A 26,107-nucleotide genomic window follows, 5' to 3' on the forward strand; every position below is an offset into this window, starting at 1 on the left:
CTGTGTTCTTTATATACACTGTTGGAAAAGTATTAGGTAGAGTCCATGTGTCACCTTTAGTTTTGTAATGGAGGAGTTAATAATACATTGACTATGAGCTAATAAATCTTGTGAAGTGCAAGAGTTAGAAACATGAAGCTGTAATGCAGTGTTACATGAGTGAGCATAGGTTACAGATTCACAGAATCACAGAATGGTTGAGGTTGGAAGGGACCTCTGGAGATCATCCAGTCCAAGCCCCCTGCTCAAGCAGGGTCACCTAAAGCACATTGCCCAGGACCCTATCCAGACAGCTTTTGAGTATCTCCAAGGATGGAGACTCCACAACCTCTCTGGGCAACCTGTTCCAGTGCTCTGTCACCCTCACAGTAAAGAAGTTTTTCCTCATGTTCAGATGGAACTGCCTGTTTCAGTTTGTGCCTGTTGCCTCCATCCTGTTGCTGGGCAACACTGAGAAGATTCTGGCCCCATCCTCTTTACACCCTCCCTTCCGATACACATTGATAAAATCCCCCCTCAGTCTTTTCTTCTTCAGGCTGAACAGTCCCAGCTCTCTCAGCCTTTCCTCATATGAGAGATGCTCCAACCCCTTAATCATCTTCATAGCCCTCTGCTGGACTCACTCCAGTAGCTCCATGTCTCTCTTGTACTGGGGAGCCCAGAACTGGACTCCAGATGTGTGGACTCCAGACAGCACTCCAGATGTGGCCTCACCACACACAACCAAAGTTTGTTTAGAAAACAGGGCACAGTGTCTGCTCTGCATTGCACCTCAGAAAGTGTCCAGCAGTTCCCTCAATCTATGGTATGCAACCCAAGCTCCTTCTGAGATTTTGGTACTGACCAGCCATACTGTTGCCTGGGCACCAGCTGCCTCCAAAAGCCGCCTGCCTCAGAGCAGGCACTTCCAGGGGGAATCTGGGTCAGCTCTTCTATTTAGAGGCTAAAAGCTGAAGGGAGGAGTGGTAAGAGGGGATAAGGAAGTGGGGTAGGAGTATCTCAAGAAGGGTTGTAAAGCAGACCTAAGGGGTTGTAAAACAGACCTTAGTATCTCCCAGAGCACCATCCCTGATCCAGACCAGAGAACACTAACTAGTACAGACAGACAGCAGGGATAGACTCATGCCACCCCTCAAGGTATCCTACCCAACATAGTTAAATGGACTAGCAGGAGCCAGGGAGATTGTACGTGATAGGAGGCCACATATTTCTACACTGCAGGGACTGACGAATCCCTTTGAATATCCAACAAGAGTTATGAAACATCATTAGACTCCAACAAGCTCTGTTTACTGAACAGAGAAGCAATGAGACTTTGGAGGATTTTGTCCTTAGTTGTGACTCAGTTCTTTTTTTGCAGTTATTTGCAGGCATATTAAAGTCTGGTCATTGCTGGTATCTTAATGATAAGAATAACATTGGTAGAGCCTTTGTTTACAGGCTCAAGCAGACATTGCGCAGTGTCAAAACCAAAAATGACATTTTACAAAACAACCTTAGAATTAGTTTCCTCCCTGCAATTGGCAAAGCACATTGTAATGCTTTTTCTCTTCCCTTCTCTGTAAGCTTTGCTATCATGATTGAGGTATTTAGTGTAACAGACTGTAACACTTCAAATAGTCATGATCTCCAACACCAAGAGAACAGAAACCATGTAGGAACTAAAAGCAGAGAAAAATTGTACTTTTTTCTTTGACTTCAGATGCCCCCAGGTAGTGAATATACTCGGGCACAAAGAAGGAAAGTTATCCTTAATACTAAATTTGTGACAGAAAGGATGCCAGTGGACTCTCAGCACTTCTGGTTAAATCAACCCATGGTAACAGGCAGAATATATTAACCACAGCATCTGGGACTCTATGAATTATTAAAATTGGCTGTAAATCTGGCCACCTTTTGACAAACACTGCTTCAGGATGTGGTCTGTACTCTTTATAGTCTATTGACATTTAAGTACTAACATCCGAAGGATAATCAGGTGAAGGTAATACAAATTACTGAGGAAGTTACTTGGATTCTAAGGAGGCAATGTACTACACAAAGGTGACTTGACTACTGCTCAGATTGAAGCAACAGAACCTTTCAGGATTTTCTTTTGTGCCTTCTTGGGGGTTTCCTGTAAAACATTCATGCTTTAGGAAATGTTTGTTTTATGTCTTTTATGTCTGGACAACTGCTAGTTTGTTTTTCTATCTTGCCTACAGACATTTCCCTAAGCCTGTTTAAATGAGAATTAAGATGCACAATAGGCAATGTGCCTCATTAAATCCCCATCAGCAACAGAACTGCTTGAGGATTTTTCAGTGAAACTGGTTTGATAAATACTGGTTGCCAAAACCCATGTTGTTTGTGCCAGTATACCAGTTTTGATGGATTTCCTGTTGAGGCAGGTTTCCTAGCTCCAGGACAGGATTTTTAGTCCAACATACAGGAAGAGATAATTGATTAGCAAACAGCCCTGTAATAAGGTGATACAACCTTAAGACTCTAGTGCAAACACTGATCTGAATTAAGCAGATAAAGAATTTGAATCTGGATCTCCTAAATTTTAAGTAAGTGCCTTAATTACCAAGCCCTTGGATATATTAAGCTTCATATCTCACTCTGCGTTTAGGGGTTTTGTGCCTTTCATGAAGGAAAAAATGTATAGGGTCTTGATTTCTTTTCTAATATAGAATGAGAAAATTTGAAAATCACCATAGCAATGGCAGTATCAGAAAAATGTTCCCCTCTTAGTCATAGTCAGTAACTGAACTGGTTAGACAAATGGTTTCCTGTCTCACTTACATTTACTCCTCTTTATCATTGATGAATAACAAAGAATGCAGTGTCTCTCAGTACTGTGGAACAGATAGCATCATTCACATCACTTTGGCACCATTTCCCAAAATGCCTCCTCCAAAACTAAGTACACTAGCTTCCCACTCCTACACTATCTATTCTTGCTCTTACATTGACCTTATGCTCACGAAATGGAAAGTGGAGAGAAGGAAAAGATAAATAAAACATTTAAAGCTTACAAGTCACAGCTGACTCAAATCACAGAGGAACAAGTTTATTTCTGGTACAACTCTGTCCATCCGTAATCCCAGCTTTCACTTTTCTCCCCCTCTAGCTATAGCGTATCTGTTATCAAGGCCACATCTGAGGGTGTTAGATGACTTTTGTTAGGACAGAGACCATTGTTTCTGAAAAACACCATATACAGTTGAATAAAAAAGAAAAAAGTGTAAAGAAGTGTTTTGAAAAGTGGGACAGTCTGACTAGGCTAGAGAGAGGGAGAGGAGTCTCTTGACCCCTCTTGGGAGTTTGGCCAACATTTCATCCCACATGAAAGCTTGAGATCAAAGCCCTTCTTCAGCCTATAAAGAAAAGGTATCCACTTTTACATCAGTGCTGCAATTTTTTCTGTCTGTCAAAAGGCTTAAAAGTTGTAGGGACTAAAGAATTAAAGCTCTCTTAAATAATGAAGAAACCATCTGAAAAGCTATCATTATAAGAAATATGTTTTTTGCCTACGATGGAAAGGAAACATGCCTTCACACACTAGGCAGTTAAACAGAGTAGTTCATCTTGGAAAGCAGTTGTGTCCTCCCTTGTGTAACAAAGCAAAAGTTAATGAAGTTACAGAAAAGATTATGAATGCTCATCTCCTTTCCTTTGCTGCCAGACTGCCTAGAATAATCTGCTGTCCCTGGTTACTGTGTTCTCCCTCATCAAAAGCTAGACTCTTTTCTAGGAAGGGATTGCATAGGGATGGATATCCGTCACAGTTCCTTCCAAGAGGATATACAGCAGTGTTGCATGCTACCTGTTCCTTCATCCAGGAGGGCTCCTACACCAGGTTGTAAAGTCCCAGCATCCACCTGAAAAATTGATAGCCTACCTCATGCAGATATGAACCAGGAACAACCTCCTGGACAACCCAGGAAAAAGAGCAGAAACAATGTGGCCTTGGGAGCTCTGCTACACTACTATTCTGATATATGGTCTCTCCCAGTTAGAAATAGCAGGCAGAGGCACAAGGTGGTAATCGAAGAAAGAACTCAAGCTCATCTTGTTCTGTTGCTTCAAACTTGATGTCTGTCCTTCTGTATTGTGTCTACCAACGTAATCTGGGCTTGCAGCAACCATTGTGGAGAAAGCTATACGCATAAAACCCTCATTCCTGGGTTTCTGGCTCAGAGACCCACTTGTAACTTCAGCTTTTCAGCCCCCCCTCTCAGGCCCTGCTACACAGTACACGGCAGCCAGAAGGTGTGAAATAGTCCCTGTGATTTCCACCCACGGCAGATCCACACGTATTCCAGTGTCACTAAAGGTCTCCTTGGAGGAAAGTTTTCATAGAAATGTCTCTTCATACTCTAAAAGGAATCTATGTTACTCCTCTAGCACAGAACCAGCCACAAGTATCCTATAACTAATTAGTACTCACATGGTTACAATATGGAAGTCTTTTGTCTCTTGAGTAAGTGTAAAGCTGTGTATGAAGAGTCTATGCTGAAGGGAAAAAAAATGACAAAAGAGATATCCCCATATATTGAAGAAATTTTCCATGGCAAAAGCAGCTAAACATCTCACAGATAAAAGATAAACTGGAATAAACAGCTGTCACTGTTAAATAAATATCCTGGATAATGTGCAAGACAGAAATAACTAGGGCATTGTCAAACTCTCTTCTTCACTTTATTTAGCTGTTCTAGCATGTAACTCCCAATTCTTTTCACTGCTTCAGTTAGTGGAGCATTTATTTTTGTATCGGCTGCATTTGTTAAGACTGTAACAACGAAAGGCATTTCCTGAGAAGCTGCAAGGATGAGCAGCAAGAAAGAACAACAGCTAAGGAAATACGGGACCCTCGTAGTGCTTTTTATTTTCCAAGTTCAGATTTTTGGTTTTGATGTTGACAATCGACCTACAACAGACGTCTGCTCGACACACACTATATTACCTGGACCAAAAGGTGAGGAATATCAGGTTGTTAATGCTGAGACCAGTACTGATGAAGGCTGATTTTTTAAAATAGAGACATGGAGGGTTTGTGGCATTGGCTGGGGATGAAAAATCTAAATTACCGCAGACTGTACAAACATCTAGAAAAGTGAAAGTGTGATGGGGGAAAAGTGATGCAGCAAGGAGACTTGAATTTGTTTTCTTTAGTTTCAGGAACAGTCTCATATATTCTCACATAAGTTAGAGGTATCCTTCTGCATCTTTCTCCAGCCACATAACTCTTCTCCTACTTCTTGTATTAATCACACAATGAGTACAGTTAGCAGCCATAAATTGAGCGGATTTCTCTAAAAGCAAGCACCTATTGTGAAATGTTAATGGTTCACTTTGGATCTATAGGTAGGGAGATGTATGCAATATTTAAAATGACTGTACTGTCATTATTTCCAAATGCTTTCTTGTAAACGGAGCTCTGCTGCATTAATCAGACCTGATCCAGCAGCTCCCAATGAATTAAACGGGACCTTCGCTACAGACTTCAATAAGAATTAGATCGGCTGCTGCATGTGCAGTTCTTTTATCTTCAAAACACTTTCCAAATATCTGAAACCAAATTTTATGCATTAACTTACTTTTTGTGTGACACAACTAACGTCAGTGGAATTGCCTGGAGGGCACATCAGCCAAGAACTAGGTCCATGACATACAAATCTATCTTGCAGTGACAGATATAAAGTATATATTCCAGACCATGACTACTGCACTTCAAAATATGGCTTTCTTTTTAGTAAGTCATTGTATTTTTCTATAGGCTAAAAATGAGTGAAAAAATGCAACTGATTTAAATTTTAAACAGAAAAGAGATTATCAAGTCAAAGATTGCTACAGACTCATTTGTTTTTATGATGGATTATTCAAATGCACGTTGCTTAAAGGACCATTTTTAATCAGAAAGTTAATTTTTATGATTACAATCCAAGCTTAAACTTTTGCTGCTGCAGCACAAATGCAGAGAGATGTAATGATCCCCAAGGGAGCCAGTGGGAGTTTGCTTAGTTAATATCTGAATAATGGAAGGCTGGAGATGAAAGTTTGACAGAATTGTGTTTAACAAGTCACAGGGCTAATGAGGCGGTCTCATGACAACACAAGACTAGTTAGGACTCCAGTTGCTTTCTGTGGTCTAGCTGGGATAGGGAGCATTTAAAGGTTAGACATTGTTGCTCTTTGCAAGTGTTCCACTGAGAAAGTCTGAATTTAGCCATTATCAGTCCTATTGTCTCCTGGCTGACACCGAAAGATGAGCAAAACCAAACAGTGTATTGGCAGGGTCCTCACTACTACTTTAAAATTAGATTACCATGCCCAAGATCCATGATTGGTAAAAGAGGTATCGAGCAAAATATCTCCAAATTACTGGCTCCAATCCATCTCAGGTCATCAAGTACATTTCGCAATCTAAGTGATATGAATCCATAGCACCATTTCAGTTCCTACCTGATCTGAGCTCATCCAGGAGACTTGTAAGTGGCTGTCAATAGCACTGATCGTTTTGACTGCCAGTCAACTGAGCAACTAAAGACTGAGCAAGCTTGATGTGTGAACTACTCTGTTACTCCTCCGGCACCCCCTGTAGTCAAGGATGTTGACTGATGTGGCGGAAGAAAGTCTCCTGCTGCCAGTCTTCCTCTATCCATCTTGTGTCTAAGTACTCAGGTACTTTAAGTACTCAAGTACACACGATACCCAGCCTAGGACCACACCACAGCCACAGGCAAACTTTGCTGCTCAGACTTTAACCCTGACAAGGAACGATTCTGTGACTTCTACTGCTGTTTTATTTTCCGTGCTTCATCTGTGTTACTCTTTCACCCACCATTCTTCAGAAAACAGTTTTTTACCCACCCTGCACAAGTTTCATCACTCCCATGCACTCAGCATCTTCAGCTATGGCAGGACACAATGGTGATCTCATGAGATGGGAGAGCCAGGCTCTCACAGTAGGTTGGTCAGCTTTTTCTATCAGTGCAGGCCAGATTCCTGTCATGGCAACTTCCTCCTTCCACACAGATGTGGGAGCATCTAATGGGACTAAGCACCTAGGAGTGCAAGGGATTAAAAGGTATTCAGTAGCTGTAAAACTTCCTACATTGTCTATAACTCCTTTCCCCACTCACCTATTATCCCAAGGCTGTGGTGGGAAAAATTGTCCCCTGGGCTAGATGCAGCTTGTGAGCTACAAGTGGGACTGACCTCAGTACAATGCAGCAGCTATACTGCTGTTCCCATCACACAGTGCAATGGAGAAGGGAAAGCTGAGGGAGAAGTGAGGGTGTTCAGAGACTCAGATCTCATAAGCCTCTACTTCTTGCACTATTGGAAGTTACATTACTCCATCATCTAGGCATTCCTGGTTGCTATAAGAAAAAGAACTTGACCTTTCTGGATGCTCCCCGTGAAAATCACCTGTTCAAAAAGGGTCATTAGTGTCCTGAAAACTGGTCATGTCTTACACCAGCCATGTGTAACTTGTCTAAGTTAATTAGCCTAAGTGAAATCTTTCCCCTTCAAAAATATATTCTTTTTTCATACTCATACCTGAGGCTTCACAAGAGAAGTATAATATGAGTGATGGGATGAAAAGAAAGGCTGATTCTAGGACAAATATCAGGAAAGCCTCCATATCTGTCATTACAGACGTAGCAGCTTTCAAATCATGTGAGGCAAAACCAGAGGCCTTTATGTCTAACAAAGAGCATGAAAATACTCCGGGAGGATACATTTTGCAAGGACAGGAGGAATGGAGCAAACATCCTCTAAATCTTTTGCACTTCCAGTGTCTATGATAATAGCCAGTCTGAATTAAAGCTGTTCAGTATTACAAATTAATAGGAGTTAAAGTCTGACCTCTGGTGGTTATGAGTGATACAAACCAAGCACTTTGCAGTTCCCTCCATCTGCTGCTTTCCAGCCACTAGTGCAAATAAATGCAAGTTGAAGTCTATTTTTAAAGAATTATGCAGTGAAATTTTGTAAACATGTGCTCCAGAAAAAGAAAAAATAAAGATTTAGAAAAAAGCAAAAGCTGGCACTCCTCTCCCAGTTTTCTTTTCTAAGTCATGCTCAGCTTGCTTTTCAAAATGAGAGCAATCTTTTTAACGAACATAGGCCTAGCGCAACGGCTGCCTTGTCCGGTCTTCTTGACAAAGCTTTTGAGCTACATAGCAAACATGATTATATAGAAGTTAGACATAGAAATTTGTGAGGCATCTTCTAGAACCCTTACAGAAATTCTCTAGGAAACATGCCTCCACTACAGCCTAAAAGATATTCATAGCTCTATAAAAAGTCTGTTCTTTGGACCAAAACAGCTTTTCAGTATTTGTAACTAGTGATTTTTGGTGTCTGACCTGAGACATTTATGAACAGGTTGAATTTGGCACAGGATGTCTGAAAAGTCATGTTAAGTAATGCTTATCCACCGCTGAGTAACCAGGACAATAAAGGCCAAATTCTGTACTTGGCTGACTCCTTCAGTACAAACAGAACCAGATCAAGCATAAACAAAACAATGAATTTCCTAGGGCAGCCAAGAGCTCGGGCTAGCAAAATCAGTCATGGCCCCACTGCTTACTTTCCACCCGCCCCAGCCTGGAGACAGGCTGGCTGCTGCTGAGCGAGGAATTGGGGAGGCAGCTGAAGCTGCGAGACCAAAAGCACCAGTTGTGGGTCCGTCCTCCGGCAGCAGCGGAAATAGCTGGCCTTGCTCTCCAGGGCTTTCCCTTTGGCTCAGTCCCAGCTCTGCCCTTTGCTTCACTTCCTCCTCCACTGCGGTGGGGAATGGCCTGGCCCCAGCCTTGAGGCAACAAGCTCAGCTTTGCCTAACCTGCTGTGAAGCTGACGTAAATGAGACTGGGATCTGACCTGACCGGAGTAAATCAATACGCCTCAATGTGAGGGCAGAAATAAGCAGAGTGCCCAAAACTTTGACTTCTCAACTCCTATTAGAAGCAGGAGAGAGGCAATAATGGGAAGCGGCGGTGGCTGAGCTTGTGGACGTGCAGAACAAGGCTATGGTTGGTTCCTCGTGGATTTGTGGGAGTTCAGGGTTTCAGAAGACTGGCTCTAGATCTTGTTAGCTGTCCGAGGTCCCAATTAATTTCCTTTGAAATCCAGACACAGGAACTTGAAAGACCTTGAATCAGATCCAGGATGAGAAACTGGAATGAAATAAAATCTGAAGAATACTGGGAGTTTCCCTGTAGCAATTCAGTTGTAAAGCATTTCCTTATTATTATTTCTGACAAATGATGCTTATAAACTCTATAACATTGGCTGGCGCCTCAAAATAGCATTTACTGCGGTCTCCAGTATAGCTGTCCATCTCTCAGCTTTAATTGTGCTTACGCAATTCCACTCCTGGAAAATCTCAAACTCTCTCAGAAACCAGATATGCCGCTATCCGCATTTCCTTCCGAAAATATAAAATGCCTTACCACATCCTATAGGCTGTTCAAACCTATAACTAAGCTACCCTCTTAGCGCCTCATGTTTGATCTGAAGAGCCCTTTAATTTCAACACATAATTCTGTTTTTCATGTATTTTAGATTTTGTATATTTTAGCATATATTTAGTTTTCAAAGTTTACCAGCCTGAGCTATAAAGCATGTATGTGGGCACTTAAAAACATAAATTCAAAATATAAGGGGCCTGTATTTCATATCATTGTTGCTTTGATTCCCTGCTCAAGCCACAATAACCCATGGATCTTTGAGACCCTGTCATAATGGCAGAAAATTAAACTGCGGCAGTTCAAGTGAAAGGAGAATCAGGGGAAATATTTAAATTATTTCTGTGTTATTAAGGAAATAATTTATGTCCCATTCAACCACAAAGGCCCACATTCTCAAATGACACAACTCAACAGAGCTTCCCTGAAAGCACTGCATACTAGGGTCTGGCTAATGGAATGCAACCAAAGACGGGGTATTTCTACCAAAGTCAAAGGACATTTATAAGTGGAAAGTGGAAAAGTGAGCAGAGAGTCCAATTTATTCTTGATGATTCTTTCCCTTTCACCATGGGAGCTGACAGTACGCATTGTCCAACTTGGAGCTGGCTGAAGAAAGACAACGTGTCCCAGAACTTGAAAAGAAAATGCTTCTATTCCTCATGGTGCAATTTGCAGAGCACTGCATGTCCCCTGCAGGGTATCTGGGAAGAGTAGCTATGGGTGAACTACAGCTGAACTGGTTGGTCAGCTTTTTGCCAAAAGTAGAGCTCCAACTTCTCCTTTGTTTTGTCCCTCACTGACCATAAGGTCCTATCTCCACACTTTATGTTACTAGACCTTTCACTGAGCCAATTCGGCTCACCTAAAAATGTATACCTGCCTTATTAGTATTTTTGTTTAGTGAGTTACATTTATTCAACACAGGGTCAGAAGAGTGTTCAAAACTGTGTACAGTGTGAGGGAAGTGTGCAGATCGGTGCTGGGAGCCGGTGGGAGGAAGAAGGATGGGGAAGAGGACATTGTGTCAGGACAGCTCTAGGCAGAAGATGTCATTTAACTCCAAGACAGGACAGGAAATCTGGTCCTCGCTAGCCATACATAGCTTGAAAACAACAATCCCCACTGGAAATTCTGAAAAACACTGAAAGTGAAATTAGATGAACTCTTGAGGCTTTCTTGACGTAGTTGTGACATACTTCTACATTGGAAAGACAAACTAGGCTATATTTGTTTATTTCTTGGAATCAGCAGCTCCCTCTAGTGACTAAATCTCTCAATAGAGATTGTACATGCCTAAGTGCGGCAAAGTTTCACTGTGTGCTCAGGGTTACTTAGTGCCTGCACGTTGCATACTGAAGATGCAAGATATGTATAAAGCCTCTTAGCTGCGAGCTAATCCTGTGGCTATCTGCAAAGCTTCTCCAGGAGCACAAGGCGTTCAGTTGCTCCTGGAGGAGTCTTAAAGCTTCAGAATTATGCACGCACCCTTCTCCCTTTATTTTAACACTCAGGAAAGGCTGCATCACCTGAACTCTTCACATTCTCTCTGTGGAGATGGGGAAGGTCTGTATGCCGCCTAACCAGTACTACAAGCATGAAACACAGCCCTTGCCAATACATTCACTGTGTAGGCAGCTGCCATGGAACAGCTAAAAGCTCAGATTAGAAATTCTGTTTTGAAGGAGCTGTGGCGGTTACCATTTAATCGCAGCTCTCTGAGTCCCAAATAGTAACGCTATCTCAGTTTGAGAAACAGCAGGAAAATACAACGTAGATCAGCTACTTGAGACACACAAAGGCTTTCTAGTAACCTGCATTTGTGTGTCACTTATCTCTCTGTTCTGATTCACATAGCCAAGCACACGGATGTTTTGGCAATGCCTGAGGTATTTTACCAACCTCTGTTACGCACATCTTTCCATGGAGGGCACCTGTGCTTCTGGTCAGTCCTTTTATGCATTATCTTCTGGGTAGGGTAGCTTCATCCAAGAAACTTAGCACTACCTCAACTCTCTGGCTGCTTCACCAGAGAATATTCCTGCAATAGGGACACCACTGCCTTCTAGAAAGCCATGAAACCTGAACACCCACTTTAAACTAAGGCAATGACGGGCCTCCACGTAGCAAGTGGTCAGAATGGGGCACTTCATCAAGTGAATTGCCCTCCTTGGAAGATGTCTTGAGGTGACAGCCACACTGAGAGAAAAACATGAGAGAGAAAGAAGGAAATATCATGATGCAAAACTGAGGAATTTTCCCCTGAAGATCCCAAACCCTACTTGTTTAGAATGCTGTTACCTCCTCTGGGGAAGAAAGAGAAAGCTGCACAAAGCTGAACAGAACAGCCCAATACATGATCATAGGGTAACACTGCATAACACTCAGTACGACTTTGTGGTAGGAGGTGGGCTACATCTGGAATGCTAAATGCATCTACTCCAGGTGTGATCCTTGGCCTCCAAGGCATTTAGTGCAAAATGGCATGTCCATGCTGATCAAGGTTAGTCTCCTCTCCCCCCTTAAAGCATATTGGTCATGCCCACAATGCACTTGGCCTCAGGTCTTCTCAAGGCATTTTTATCATTACCTGGTGGTGGGCTTTTTCATTTCAAGTATCTGATGTAGGAGGAAGACTGTGCTGCAGCCAACAAAAAGTCACATTTTTATCATTAGAAAGAGTGAGGATGCCTTGGAGTGTGAAGGAAGGTGTACAGGGCTATGGTGTGTGCAGAGCCTGCTGGGATAGAGGGGAACACAGACTGCAGGGAGCTAAACTTGAGATAGTCCAACCATGCTGTATGTTGGGAGGGGTCTCTACAGTGAACAGTCTTTGTCTGTCTTTTGTTTCACAGGAAACAATTTAACTGATTTACTGTGAAAGACAGCCTTAGAGAGCAGAATCTTTATATAGTATTTTTGATCAGGAGACAGGATTGGGAGCTAACCTGAGCATATGACTTTGTCAGCTCACCTGGAGAACTGTATCAGTAAAACCATGGGTGGAACCAGGGAGTCTCTCAGCAGAGCTCTGAATGAAAAGACTGGGCATTTTTCATGCTTCCAGAGGAAACTGAATGCATAAATCCAGTTAGGAGTCTCCTCCTGGCTTTAGTCTTTACACAATTTGCAGACTTGCTCTCATCCAGATGCAAGCCTGCTTCTATAGATAAGTGTGGACTCTGTAAACCCCAGGGATTACATGCTGATTCTCCAAGAACTGGGGTTAGCCCTTAATCACAAGACTTGGAGGGTCACTAAACATATGTGAACAATTTAACCTGATAACTTCCTCCATTCATTAATACAAGCCAGATAAATTGCCAACAAAAGATTCACCAGGGAAATACGAGCCACTTGAAGGTTAGTAAATTATTAGTAATTAAATTCTTACTAAATGTAACTTCTCAACATTATGTAGTTTAATGAAACTCCTAAAGCAGCAGAGACCCTCTCAATGGCCTAAAAATCCTATTGATTATTATATCTTCACTATTTTCCTATGCTTTTTCACAGGAGGAAGAAAGACTCAGTTTGTTCCCTCTCACTTACAATTAAAATGTTCAAATGACAGTGCAAGTCATTTACTACTCATGGCTTTTGCTTTCCTTCTGTCTTGCACAGTCCTAAGCTCAAAGAGTCTAGTAATTTATTGTTCTATGTTTTCATTTTAATAGTCTGATATTTTAAATCTGTGACACAGAAGAAGTGAATCAACTTGAGGGAATACTAACAAGAGGGGACATGGCTGTTTTTCAGCTACCAGCTCCAAATGCTTCGTCCATGCTTCAAGTGCCAGTGCAGTGCCTTATCTGACTCCCTTGCAATCACAGTTTTAAAGTGACAATGGGCTAATTAGGATAAAACTGAACCTGTCACTTCCTCAAATGGTCAGCAGCACACAGGAGAGTTTAAACTCTGGGTATAGACTCCAAGCTCATTATGTCAGGGATCTGAGGGTTTTTATTCTGTAAAACAAATCCTGTTGTACAAAGCACAGTGGCACAAAATTCCCAAACCCAATCCAAAGTACTACCAGGATTTAGACTCAGTTTTTTGGCAGATTACAAAGAAGTGGCTAATACAGTGGGATGGCCTGTCCACATGAAGTCCCAAGAGGAAGGAAGAGGTGCTTATTATAAATTAGAAAAAAAGGCAGCTCACCCCCTGCCCAAAAAAACAGTAAACCTCCTATAATCCTTCCTACCTCGTTGCAAATTAATGCGCAACCACAAGGGGGGAGCACAACCCAACAGTTCACATTTTTTGCCAAAATTTGAGATTACTACATACAACAGCTAACGGGGGACACAACAGACATATAATTATAACACCATATTATCAAACACTGGAGTTAATCCAGTCTTAAATTAACAATGGAATGGTACCACTAAATAATGCTGTTTGCCATTATCCTTGCTTTGTAATGGTCTACCCATTCTCAGATGCAAAATGGGAAAAACAGGATCTTCTTTCTCCCTTTACAGATAGGCATATTATTTCCCCCCCCCCCCCTTCCCCAGGTAAGGGAACGAAGGCATCGGGTGGTAGGCTGCTTTACGCCAAGATGGAGTGGGTGATAGAACTTCCTTCTCCTGCAGGCTTTTAGAGGGACTATAAAAATTGGGACTATACATCAGTATAAAATCATATTTTGTCATCAATAAAAGCTGAGACACTCTCTAATCTCTCAAAGGCCTTTCCCACATCTTTTAGCCCATTTATCAGCTCTCAGTCTAATGGCCCATACATAGGAATCTAGCTAAATCTCTGGCAGCCCAGTGTGTGAAAAACTTGCTCTAAAGACTCACAGAAAAAAAAGTATTGCAGCTTTTAATGACTCTACATGTTGTATCTGAGATTGCAAAAAAAAAAACCCACCTCTAGTAACTAATCACAGCTGCATCTAGTGGTATATTGATATTCTTTCCAGGGCACTGTTTCTAAGACTAATTGTCTACGCAATGTCTCTTATAAACAAGGGATCTTTCTTGCCCTCCTTCTGCAGAAAACAACAGTCTCTCTAGAGCTCTTAACCCTACAGAGCAGTCTGAAAGCCACGGAGATGTGTCTAGTCGGCCTGACAGAGGTAATGTGGATTTTGCCAGAGTGACAGGCCCCTCCATGGTTTGGAAGTTTGCAGGAATCTGGTTTTCCCTCCTACATGACACAGGCCAAAGAAACTCCCTCAGCAGTTCCTACACCAAACCCAGAATTATAGCATGTCTTATACACAGGAATTCATCTCACTGGTAAAGGTTGGAAGTGAAGAAGAGCCTCCTACATCTCCCTCTCCTACCAGAGAGCATGTTCTAGTCGTTAAATATCCCAGTACTACTTTTCTAGTCAGAACTCATCCAGCTTCATTTTCTAGCCTTTGAATCACATCATGCTTTCTTTCTATTATCACACATTTCTTCCCCCTGCATGGGCTTGCGGACCATGATCACATCAGCCCTTAACCTTCCTTTAGAGTTCAGTTTTACGAGCTCTTTGTCAGCCTCTGGGAATCTTTTCTGAATTTCCACACTACTGATGAATGATTCTTGCAGTTTTCTCAAAGGTCTCAAAGATGGGGCTGGAAAGGACAATTGCTTCGTTTCTCAGTCGTAAATGTTAGCACTGAGGTCAACAGCAAAATTAACCTGTAAATTCTCTGGCTCCCTGCTATTTGATGACCTCTAGACAATAACCCCAGTACAAGTATGCATCTCTTCATGAGCTTGAAGTTCAGACCCACAGCTCCATCTGGATTTTTAAGGAGCTTGGCTTTTGGAAATATATACTGACTTTATCAAGCATCTTTAAAGAATCAGTGAAAATAAAAAGATGTTTAAATGTTCTATTGCTGGCTGCTTATAGCCTTTTCTCTTCCTACGGTGTCCCGTGGCAGCTGGTGTTAAAAATAAACAAAGTGCCTGAGTGAACGAGCACACACAGCAGATGTCATGTTTCCTCAGAGGTCGTCCTGTTATTCCCTCTAGCAAATGCTTCCTCCCTCTAACTCAGACTGAAGTGCAGTCCGTTATCTTCCTCAGCGAGGACTACTCACCACCACCCCCTGAAAGTATCCTGAGCAATGGGGTGAGCCTGCCCTCCACAGGGGAGTCCTAAGGCTAGCGTCTGTTTTAACGTACAGGGACAGACTCAATCCAGTCTCCATGAGTCCATGAGTACAGAGGAGTGAAAGAGCTACTACTACATTTTATATATTGCAATTAACGTGCACCACTTCTCACCTCTCATCACCCCATAAAACAGCGCACGATACGCTACCTGTTGGCTAAGAAAGTAAATCAGGAATGAGTGGGCAGTATGTTTCACAAAACAAGAGTGAGAGTACACTCAATGAAACCATCAGTCTGAAAGCAACCAAGGAAAGTGATTTTCTCCCCCAGCACACAGTTAAATCACTGAACTCTGCCATAGGATATTATAGGGGGCAAACATATAAATGGGCTTGAAAGGCACAAGACTAATCCATGAAGGGCAGAATCGCTAGTGGCTCTTCCTGAGTGGTCCATGATGCTGCCCTTGGCTCCGGTAACCCTTACACCACTGCTCTTGCGTGGCTGTAAGCGGCTGCTTGGGCAGCAGTCACCCTCAGCACAGTCAGCTCCCTGAACACCCTCAGCCAGGGCTGGAGACCCTCTACCAGGCACTCAGTGAGACAGGTATTGGTCTTGTCACATAATGCTTGTCATGTAGACATTCAGACAGACTTCCCTCCCTTGGGTCCCCATGCCCTGAACTGCAGCCCTTCTCCCTTCTGCACTGCAGGCATTAGATACAACCGGCTGCTACTCACACGTGAGATCCTGGACTGGGAGAGGGATTGTGGCACTGCTTGCCCTCAAGTTGCAAGTCTTTTTGCAGAGAATGGTAGGGAATACAGGGAGTGGCTTTTGACAGCTGCCTGTATTCACAGATGGTTGTTTGGTGCAGCATTCCCCCTCGCCCCCGCGTTTGTCAAGAAAAGAGGAAAGATGTTCCTGAGATTTGCCTTGAGATTAAGAATCAGAAAATAAGAAAATCAGCTCCAGTTGTGCCTCAGATTTCCTGCATAACCTCAAGCTAAATTGCATGCTATCTAAGAAAGGAGATAACATTCCTCTCCAATTACCATTTGCTGTCCTGATCCTTTAGACTGTAAGCTGTTCAGTAAGAGGCTCTCTCTTACTACAGTATATACAATAACCTGTGTAATAGGACCTTGATCTCATTTGTGGGAATCTCTGCACCACTGTAATAAATGCAATGAACCTACCTCTTGCAGATATTCTGTGCATGCAGATTTCAAAATAAAGCACTGGCATAATTTAAAAACATATTTGTTATATTAACACATAATGTCACCTGTCAAAAACTGAAGGCAAGAATTCTGTCATACTAAATGCTAACGTCTATGTTAAGACCTATTACCACATATTTATATGCCTCCCACTGCTGTAGCTTCTGCGTATCTTGAACATAGAGTCACTAGCAGCAATTAATAAATTCCTAGTGCATTCCTTGGTATTTCTCCTTTATGGGTTCAGGTTTCCAACTAGAGAAAGATTTCCTTATTTATCTGCTATACAGCTAATAGGGCTTAAAGGGTAGGAAAAGAACTTGGTGTTGTAATATCCTTATGTTGGAACAGCCTCTCCAAAAGGGAAGGTTTGCAGCTTTTCCTAATGATGGTCAGATTCACCAGCTCTTCTCTGAAATATATGCTATGGTTACTGTGCCTTCAATGCACAATAAAAACAAATCAATGAAAAAAAAATGTGAACTTTCCGAGAATGTATAGTTGCATTTACTGCACTGAGTGAAATGTACCATGATGCTTTTTTTTTTTTTTTTTTTTTTTTTGGAAGGGGATGAAGGTGAAAAAGGAGATAGAGGAGAAGTAGGAAGACAAGGAAAAGTTGGACCGAAAGGACCAAAAGGTATTTATGATGGTTTGTTGACTATTAGTGGTATGTGAATAACACTGTGCACAACAACTGTACCAGTGCATAAAAACAGTGATATTTAATGCTCTTCATTCCTGTTGCACCAATGAATTTCACAATGCTTGTCAAACAATGATCAGAGGACCTGACAATGCTACTGAGAATTTAGTGCAATTCCTTCCGGTATGGAAGACAGCTACAGGTGGCAATAAATTTAAACAGTCATGCAATAAACCAGTACATTTACTGCTGCTCTCCCAAGTGGCTAACACAACTGAGATCCAGAAGACTGATCAGCTTCCCAGATCACATGTATAGCCAGAAAGATTACTGTTCCATATATGAAATGATGCTTTAGGTGAAACTGAATTTTGAGAGTTACTTCTCAGCAATCCATCAAGATGCTCAACAAAATCCAATCTCACCTGTCCCTGTTTTGCAGATAAGCAAGCTGAGGCATACACTGAGAAAGGAAGTTCCTCTGCTCAAACAGCATCTGCGCTGGGGAACAAAGGGCCTAAGATTTCTCAGGACTTGATGCTATTAAACATATCCCGCATCTACATAATGAGCTGAGCAGAGCATTCTGACACACCAGACATTATCATGTCAACCTTGTTTGCACACCATAAGTCAAGAGTTTCATTTATCATTAGAGCTTAATGTTAATGCATATCTGTGTTCTTTCTTCCTCAACAGTGGTCTAACATTTTAAGACTAATCAGGAAAGTTTTTACTTGAATACAATCCTTAAAACCATCCTCTTACTATTGTTATAATGAAAACATTTTTCATTTCTATATACATTCATGTGACTTTGCCTCCTATCTTAAAGAGAGGGTCAGATAAGATAAAACGAGATCAGATAACAAACCATTTACAAAGCATCTTAGTAATGTTCAACGTTGGTGTGCAAACTGAAACCCCCTAAATTGGGATGTCATAATTAGCCAGCTACTTTAGAATATAAACCACTGATCAATCAAAAAGGTATCCATTTTCTTGGTGCTCTGAGGACTGGGAAGGCACATAGAGCAAAGCTAGTACCTCCTTATTTGCAGTCCTGCTTTGAGAAGGACTCTCAGCAAAGCCAGAAGGACTCAAGAAAGCCAGAAGGACTCAAGAAAGGACCAAGGACTTTTGCCCATGGTACAGAGAAAGAGGGGAAAAAAAAGAACAGGGAAAGACTAGCTTGGCTGTGAAGTAGAATCAGTATCTGAATACCCACCAGTAGTTTTATTTTGTATTTCCTGTAAGAAATATGGTGTTTCTGGGCTCTTGAACAGTGCCTTGCAATGTCCTACCATTTTATTCTACCGTAGCACAGATCTGAACTATCCTCCCCCAATCATCCTTAAAACTCCAGTTATTTAGACTTTGCAGCACTAGGCAAGCAACCAGTTATATATCAGAGCAAAGGAGAGTGTTTGGGGGAGAGACAGGGAGAACTAGAAAACTGCCTGTGCAAGGTCACTGCAAATCTCATTTGTTTTCTAGCATTATAGTCACATTCCTATTCCCTGCTAAAAGAGTGGGGCTACCTATAGCACAGTGGCTGACAGCAACACCTTAGTAGGTCTGGTCGGTGCAGGGGAGCTCCACTTAGCAAACCTGCCTAAAGTCAAAGCGGTTACAGTTTGAGCCCTAGGCACCACACCTGGGACACAACAAATTCATACCTGGTGTGGGTTCAGCACTGAAAGAAACTCAGCAAATTGCGAAGGGGAAAGCAGCCACCAAAACGGATGCAATTGCTGACCATGAATTCCTGCTCTTTCCTTGTGCCAGCAGGGGTTTTCATGGAGACCTCACAGCAATCCGGCCCAGGCTGCTACCCCAAGAGATGGCTAACTTCACCAAAAGAGTAGTTTATTCTTTGTGGATTTACTCATGAACTGGCTCCCCCTCAGGTCCAACAAGCATCAGTACAAAGGAGAGGGAATAAATAAGAAAACTACAGGAATAGGGAAGAAATGGGAGCATCATTTTTGGTAGCAGCTACCCATGGGACTGGCTTATTCCTAATACCAAACTATTCCTCATACCATGTACACTCACATGAGCATACATGTGTCAATGACTTATATTTGGACTGACAACGCTAAGGAAAAATATCGACAGTAGAGAGCTAAATAGCGTCTTGGGAAAGAAATTATGGAAACCATTCACACCCTTTTCCCTGTATTTCTCCTCTCAGGAAACAAAGGAACTGTGGGGGATATTGGTGATCAGGGAATGATTGGGAAAATTGGCCCAATTGGCGGAAAGGGTAAGTTCTGGGTTTGGAATTTTCCTTCCCCCACGCCCCGTCCCCCAAATTAAGTGTATGTTTTGTGAGAGTTCCCAGTATGAAATAATACCAAATAATGGCTGCAATCAATGCTCTCCAAATAAACTTATGCATAAAAATTGGTGACTAGAGTTTACTGAAATGTTTACGATTTACTTCCCACATGGCATAATATCAGACTTACTTGGCTAAAATAATTTGCTACATGACCTAATAAACCAATCCTCTTAGATGATAAAAGAGAAAGGGAGAAATCTGGCCCTTGTGAAGTAAGTAGCACAAATCCTCTGAAAGCTCTAAATGAGAAAGGCAAATTTGTGTCTCTGCTTCAGACACTGAAGGCCCTAAATCAATATTCTGTTGCTGCTCGGGATGCCGCACTTTGTCAGCTGCACTTGTGTGCAAGATGTGAGCAAGCGACACACAGGACACCTACGCAGAGAAATGATTTTAAGATTTTTAAGAGAACACTTACTTAATCAGGGCAACTATTCCTTGCAAATCAAGGTAGGTTCTGGCCCTACCTGGATAGTAATGCCATAAAATTATTGCGCTAGTAGCCTGAGAAGAGGCATGGACATTCCCCTTAGGTATTCCAAAAGAGCAACATAAGAAGAAACATTCCTCCTGCCAGGAGACCTGCCTTGAAAGCTCAGCTGGGATTCCACGAACCTAAGGGGAACTCTGTGGTCTCTAACCAGTGCATCAACCCAGAAATACAGTGAGTGGGTGGAACCACCTCTCCTGAGAGCTTCTCAAGACAATGTATTCTAGTAAGTGAACCTTTGATGGCCTCTAGCAGCCTCGGGATCAAAGAAGAACAAAAGAATTTGGCCTGAGGGACTAATTTTCAAAAGCACCTAGACAGCTGAAGACACAGATAGTTATCTCCAAAGATTTCTTCAGTCACCAAAGGAGACTAGAATTTAAGAACCCCACAAGTTGCTTATCTTTAAGTAAACCAAAGCTCTGAGTCTTTGAACTAATCCGTCAAGCTGACTGTTCACTTTATCACCCCCTTCCAGTTGGAATATTTTCCCTATTTCTCTTTACTTTTTATTTGGAGAAGAAAAGGCCACTCAGTCACTGTTTAGATTTACCACTATTAAACATTCAAGTTCTTAATGAAGCAACCCTGAAATTTCAGCTTCTAAGTGTGCAAGGCATCAAGCAATGCTAATTAAAATGCCAGCCAACTCCTGGTTTCTTTGAAAAAACAAAACCATTTAAAGGACAAAGCATGTCAAAATATGGCCATTAACAAGGACAGCAAGTATAAACATTATTTGGCCTCTGAAGGTTTTAATTCATAAAAGTAGAGTCGACATTAATTTCAGATAAAGTAAGGGAATTTCCTGATCCAAAGAAGCTGAAATTTTTAGAAAGCTCGTTGCCTGCCTTTATATATTAGCAGAGGATCTGAAGAAGTACTTTTATCATTTTGATGATTTACAGAACAAGGGGAAAACAGCTGGATGAAAATAAACCATATTTCCATGAACTGCATCTGAAATGAAATGCTAACCCTTACTGACCCCATTTCATGCAGGTGCTAACTGCTGCCATGTTGCACACATGAATTCAGTGGCTTAGTGCACAGCTGCCTCATCTTGTGCCTAATTCTGACATGCAGCTATTGAATCCACGAATAGATCTGTCCTGCAAGGCAACAAGAGAACCCAGATCTCCCCTCCCACAGGTTTCTTGAGTGCTTTCAGCCTTCCAGGATCATTGCGTAGCTTATATTTAAAGCCAGTGGTACCAGGAACCAGCAGCACACAAGATGCTTGTGTTATCGGTGGGTTAGCTATTAAAGGGTTCTCCTTATTTCCATTCACCAGAATTAATCATGGGTTGTTTGACTTGGCACATGTGCTAGTACAGTACATCAGGGTTTTCTACCAGAAGCAGAGCATTAGTATATTATTAAACAGGTGTTTCAAATAAGTTCTCCTGACATGTGCACTGTCTGAGATCTGAGAATATATTTTCCTTTTTATCCAGGCGACAAAGGAGCCAAGGGCTTGTCAGGGGTGCCTGGAAAAAAGGGAAAAGCAGGTATGTTATGCATCTTTCTCTTCAGAGTGGTTGAGTCTGCTGGTTCTTTGATTTCAGGGTTGGCTGTTTGAATTTGATTCTCACAAAATTTTGAGGCCTACGAAGTGGATAAACTTCAGAATAGATGAAACGAACAGGAGGAGACTGGAAAAGCTTTCTTTAGCAAAATGGAGGCTGGGTAGGGCCATGACTGATGGCTATGAATACACCAACATACACAACAAGATGCACAACAGTTACAGAAATTAATGGACAGTGACTGATAACGTAAAAACTAACATGTATAAATAGACCAGGACTACATTTATACTGGAAACTAGAGGAAAGTTTCTGAACATCGAAGGAATCAAGTCCTTTAATAAACTTCTAATAAGAGAGTGGGGACAAAAGAGTATGTCCTTTTAGATAGAGTATAATCTGTAGTCTACTAATAACCTTCAATGTTTTCCCACCTTGAATGTACAGCTGTAATCATTTTTAACACATTTCGTAGGCAATGCCAGCCTGGTTCTGAATGGGAAACCATCAGCAACTTCCTCTCTCCCTGAGAATAGGAACAAACAAAATCTATACCAAGTCGAATTTCAGTTTACCAACAAAAATGTAACTCAGCCTTCAGCACTTGAAAGCTATTGATTATTTGAGCTGGTGTAAATTATTTCTGCTCTACCACAGCTGCATGCAGCACTTCACTAACATGGTCCCTCTCCCAAAGGTTTTCCAGTCCTACCTCTGTGCACTCACAAATCTCCTTTCACTGAGCAAACAGCAGTTCCTCATTTCACGAATGCTGCTGTTTCTTTCAGAAGGCTGAGGAATCAGCGGTGTTTATGGCTATGCAGGTAGACCTTTGGCATTCAGATCACGATGAAAAACCACACCTCTAAACTCGATGGGATTAACGATGAGAAGGGCAGAGGATGTGTAAATCCTACACTGGTATGGGTGGACGGAAGATGGCAAATTATGACTCTTCCATATGCATTCTCAAACTTAGGGATGTTTAAGCAAGTTAACAAGAGAGTGTACAGAGGCAAAATATTGAGTGTTTCGGTCTACAGGAGTACGGCCAATAAGGTAGGGTGAGACAAGTTGAGGCCAAGTCTTCAGAAAGTTTGAAAGTGGATTACAGCTGACCCTCCACACACACATATGCTTTAAACAGATGAATTCTCTGTCCTTTGCCTTGCTTCAGGCACAGTCTGTGACTGTGGAAGATACCGGAGAGTTGTTGGACAACTGAATATCAACGTCGCTCGGCTTAACACGTCCATCAAGTTTGTGAAGAATGGTAAGCATCATCACGTCCTTGACATGTTTGATTTGCTCCTACCCCATTTATCACTGCTATTCTTCTATCATTGCTGTTTTACAGCAGTACCAGGAAAAGGATCCAATCATATAAGGCATTCTCAAAACATACAACAAACACACAGTCTTGCCTCTGCAAGGACACATGCATCAGATGAATAAAAGCAAAAACAATGCAGAAATGATCAATAGTACGATAGAAAGAATCACGAATAGCACACGGCACAGATTCCTAAATGCCTCAGCATGGCTCATCTTCAGGCTTAGTGGCCTCTCAGGCAACAAAAGGAAAAAGATTGTGCCAGACTGCTCAAAGCACCAGAATAAGAATCTCTTGACCTTTCTATTGCACAGGAGGGCTGCATGTATGGTAGTCCTAGAGTTCTCCTCAGTGCAAGCATTATTTTTTCCTGTAATAAGGAAGATACTGACACCCCAAAGACATGGGGTATAAGGAGTCATGTTTGTAGACAGTGCTATCAGCTGGACAGTGTAAACTGCCCCTGCTGAAAGGAAGGAAGGAAATGTCCTGGCACAGCAAAGCTTTTTGAAAAGGCTCCTCATCACACTGCTCTTTGAAAGGGCACATCTAGGACTAGGTCTGTATCAGTAAATTAACATGTCTGGGACCATTCTCTGGCACTGTGGACAACTGGCATAAAGCAGCCTTCATCTATATTATTAAATCCTACAAAACTGAACAGCCACATCATCAGGAATGGTCCCTGGCCTCTGCTAGCTCCTAACTGTGGCAGGGGTAGGTCCTGAATTATTTTGGAAAGCATTAGTTGCCCCAGGCCAGATCTGCGCCTGGGACCATTCCAGCAATCTAGCAGCAGAGACAATCAACTTCAAGTACCCAGGAATGCTCCTTGGCACTGTAATTCATTAGGATAGACGTTGCTTAAGAAGTTTGGCTTTTAAAGCTGCTGAGCCTCCACAGCTCCCTTTGTAGTCAATGCACGCTTAGAGGCTACAGCAGCTCTGAGAATATGGCTCTCATCTCTCATTTTAGCGATCACATTTAAAATCATTGACTTCCCTCTATGTGGAAAGGGCCTGAAAGCTATTCATAATCTTGTATTTCCATCCCAGAGCATTCTTTTAAATCTGAATTCAATAAAAAGTAAAGCAGCTGAGGTGGTTGAGAATTAGACCCTGCTAATTGTCCATTTAGTGTGCCCTGATCTGATCACTTTTACTTCAGTGATATCTAGTACTGAAGTGTCTCAGGGGATGCATGCCAATCAGGACTGAAGAGCTATTGTCCTAACTTGTGTAAGATGCTCATCACTCCCATTAGCAGCATCAGTCTCTGATTCAGTCATCATTGTTCATAGCAAGTTCAGCTGCAGGAACACATTTTCCTCTCTCCCTTTGATTAATTCCAGTGTAAAAATCACCTCATTGTGATATTGGAACAGAAGCATCTTCAATATATGTTGAAATGCCATTGAGCAATTTTTTTTTCTCTAAAGTTATAGCAGGCATCAGAGAGACAGATGAGAAATTCTATTACATTGTCAAAGAAGAGAAGAATTACAGAGAAGCCTTGATCCACTGCAGGGATAGAGGAGGAACACTAGCAATGCCTAAAGATGAAGCAACTAATGCCCTGATCGCTGACTACATCTCCAAGAGCGGCCTCTTCCGAGCATTCATTGGGATGAATGACATGGAAAAAGAAGGACAGTTTGTGTATGCAGACAACACCTCACTGCAGAACTACAGTAACTGGAAGGAAGGGGAACCGAACGACCCGACTGGGCGTGAGGACTGCGTGGAAATGCTGAGTACAGGAGAGTGGAATGATTCAGAGTGCCAAGTTACCATCTACTTTGTCTGTGAATTCCTCAAGAAGAGAAAATAAAAGTGCCACAGAATGTGCCTGGCACTTTCTGTACATACAATAACCCCTCATGATTCATCCCTTGTAGGGAAAGCAGACTAAAAAGGATAGGGCTCAGTTCAGCTTGCACTTCAATGGATTAAGGAAGAGTAACTACTGCTGAGCTAGCTGACAGTGACCCTAAAGTCAGTTCAGGTTTGCAGGTGGTATCCAGCCAACAGTGAATTTATATTTCATTTTTATGTACAATTTAGGATGGTTGGGCAAATTTAGAGTACGCAGAGGTGAATATGACTTCACTAATGCCAGAAACAGTAAACTCATTGGTAGATTAATTACTGATGTGCTTCACAAAGTTCACTTATCTTTGACCTGCATGGGAAGTCCCAATACTTTCTCTGGTGACTTCAGACCTGGAGGGACACATTTCCAGTTTCTCTTGAAAAAAATCTTTCCTTTGTTAGAATCATAGAATAATTTAGGTTGGAAGGGATCTCTGGAGGTCATCTGGTCCCATCTTCCATGCAAAGCAGGGCCAACTTCAAAGTTAGATGAAAAGCTGTTACCCTCCTTGCTTGTGACTGTGCAATTATATTGCCTGATATGCAGAAGAGGACTCACTTATCTCTACTTCCCACTCCATCAATCCATCAGGCTGGTCTAAGGTGTGGGGAATTAACTTAGCACTGGCACTGATGTTCCTCTGCTGGCAAGTCCGAGCAGCTTTTACACAACTTGAGAATAAATGGAGCACTTCTAGCTTCTGATGTCCCCCAAAAGCTGCTAAAGTCTAGCACAAAGAGAACTGCATAAAGGAAGCATCATTGTTGTACGCTGTAAACAGGCACATGCACATTCATTGATACCAATGCGCATTGCTGGTTTAACAAGTGAATCTAGGGACATGCAAACTCCCTAAACCAGTAGCCAGCGATGTTTGATGTCTAATGCTAAAATCACCTGCGCCTTTGTAACATAATAAGCAGCTTAACACCAACAGCTACAGAATATGCTTTACCCTCCAAGAGCCTGGAACTGCATGTGGTCAAGCAAATTAATCACACACTTCAGTGGGACTCTTCACAAATGATCAGCAGTAAGAGGCTTTGCTGTCAGGGCCTGGCTACTGAGTTTTCCATGGCAGTATGCCCATAATGGATCGGATGTTGATATATTTTTAATATGGAAGGAGCACTTT

At 42.0% G+C, this 26,107-nt stretch overlaps 1 protein-coding gene and 1 long non-coding RNA gene across 2 annotated transcripts in view; one reads left to right on the forward strand and one right to left on the reverse strand.

Annotated features, from left to right (window-relative positions):
• LOC135327637 (uncharacterized) overlaps positions 1-26,107 on the reverse strand; it is a 55,823-nt gene that overhangs the window by 12,930 nt on the left and 16,786 nt on the right. The window lies entirely within an intron of this gene.
• On the forward strand, positions 4,703-25,635 carry COLEC10 (collectin subfamily member 10). Its single transcript, XM_026110066.2, has 6 exons — positions 4,703-4,963; positions 17,324-17,395; positions 19,599-19,670; positions 21,696-21,749; positions 22,945-23,040; positions 24,539-25,635. The coding sequence occupies exons 1-6, from the start codon at positions 4,816-4,818 to the stop codon at positions 24,928-24,930; spliced, it is 834 nt and encodes a 277-aa protein (XP_025965851.1). The 5' UTR covers positions 4,703-4,815; the 3' UTR covers positions 24,931-25,635.

This window comes from Dromaius novaehollandiae, chromosome 2 (assembly GCF_036370855.1).
Source record: "Dromaius novaehollandiae isolate bDroNov1 chromosome 2, bDroNov1.hap1, whole genome shotgun sequence".
Lineage (NCBI taxonomy): Eukaryota > Metazoa > Chordata > Aves > Casuariiformes > Dromaiidae > Dromaius > Dromaius novaehollandiae.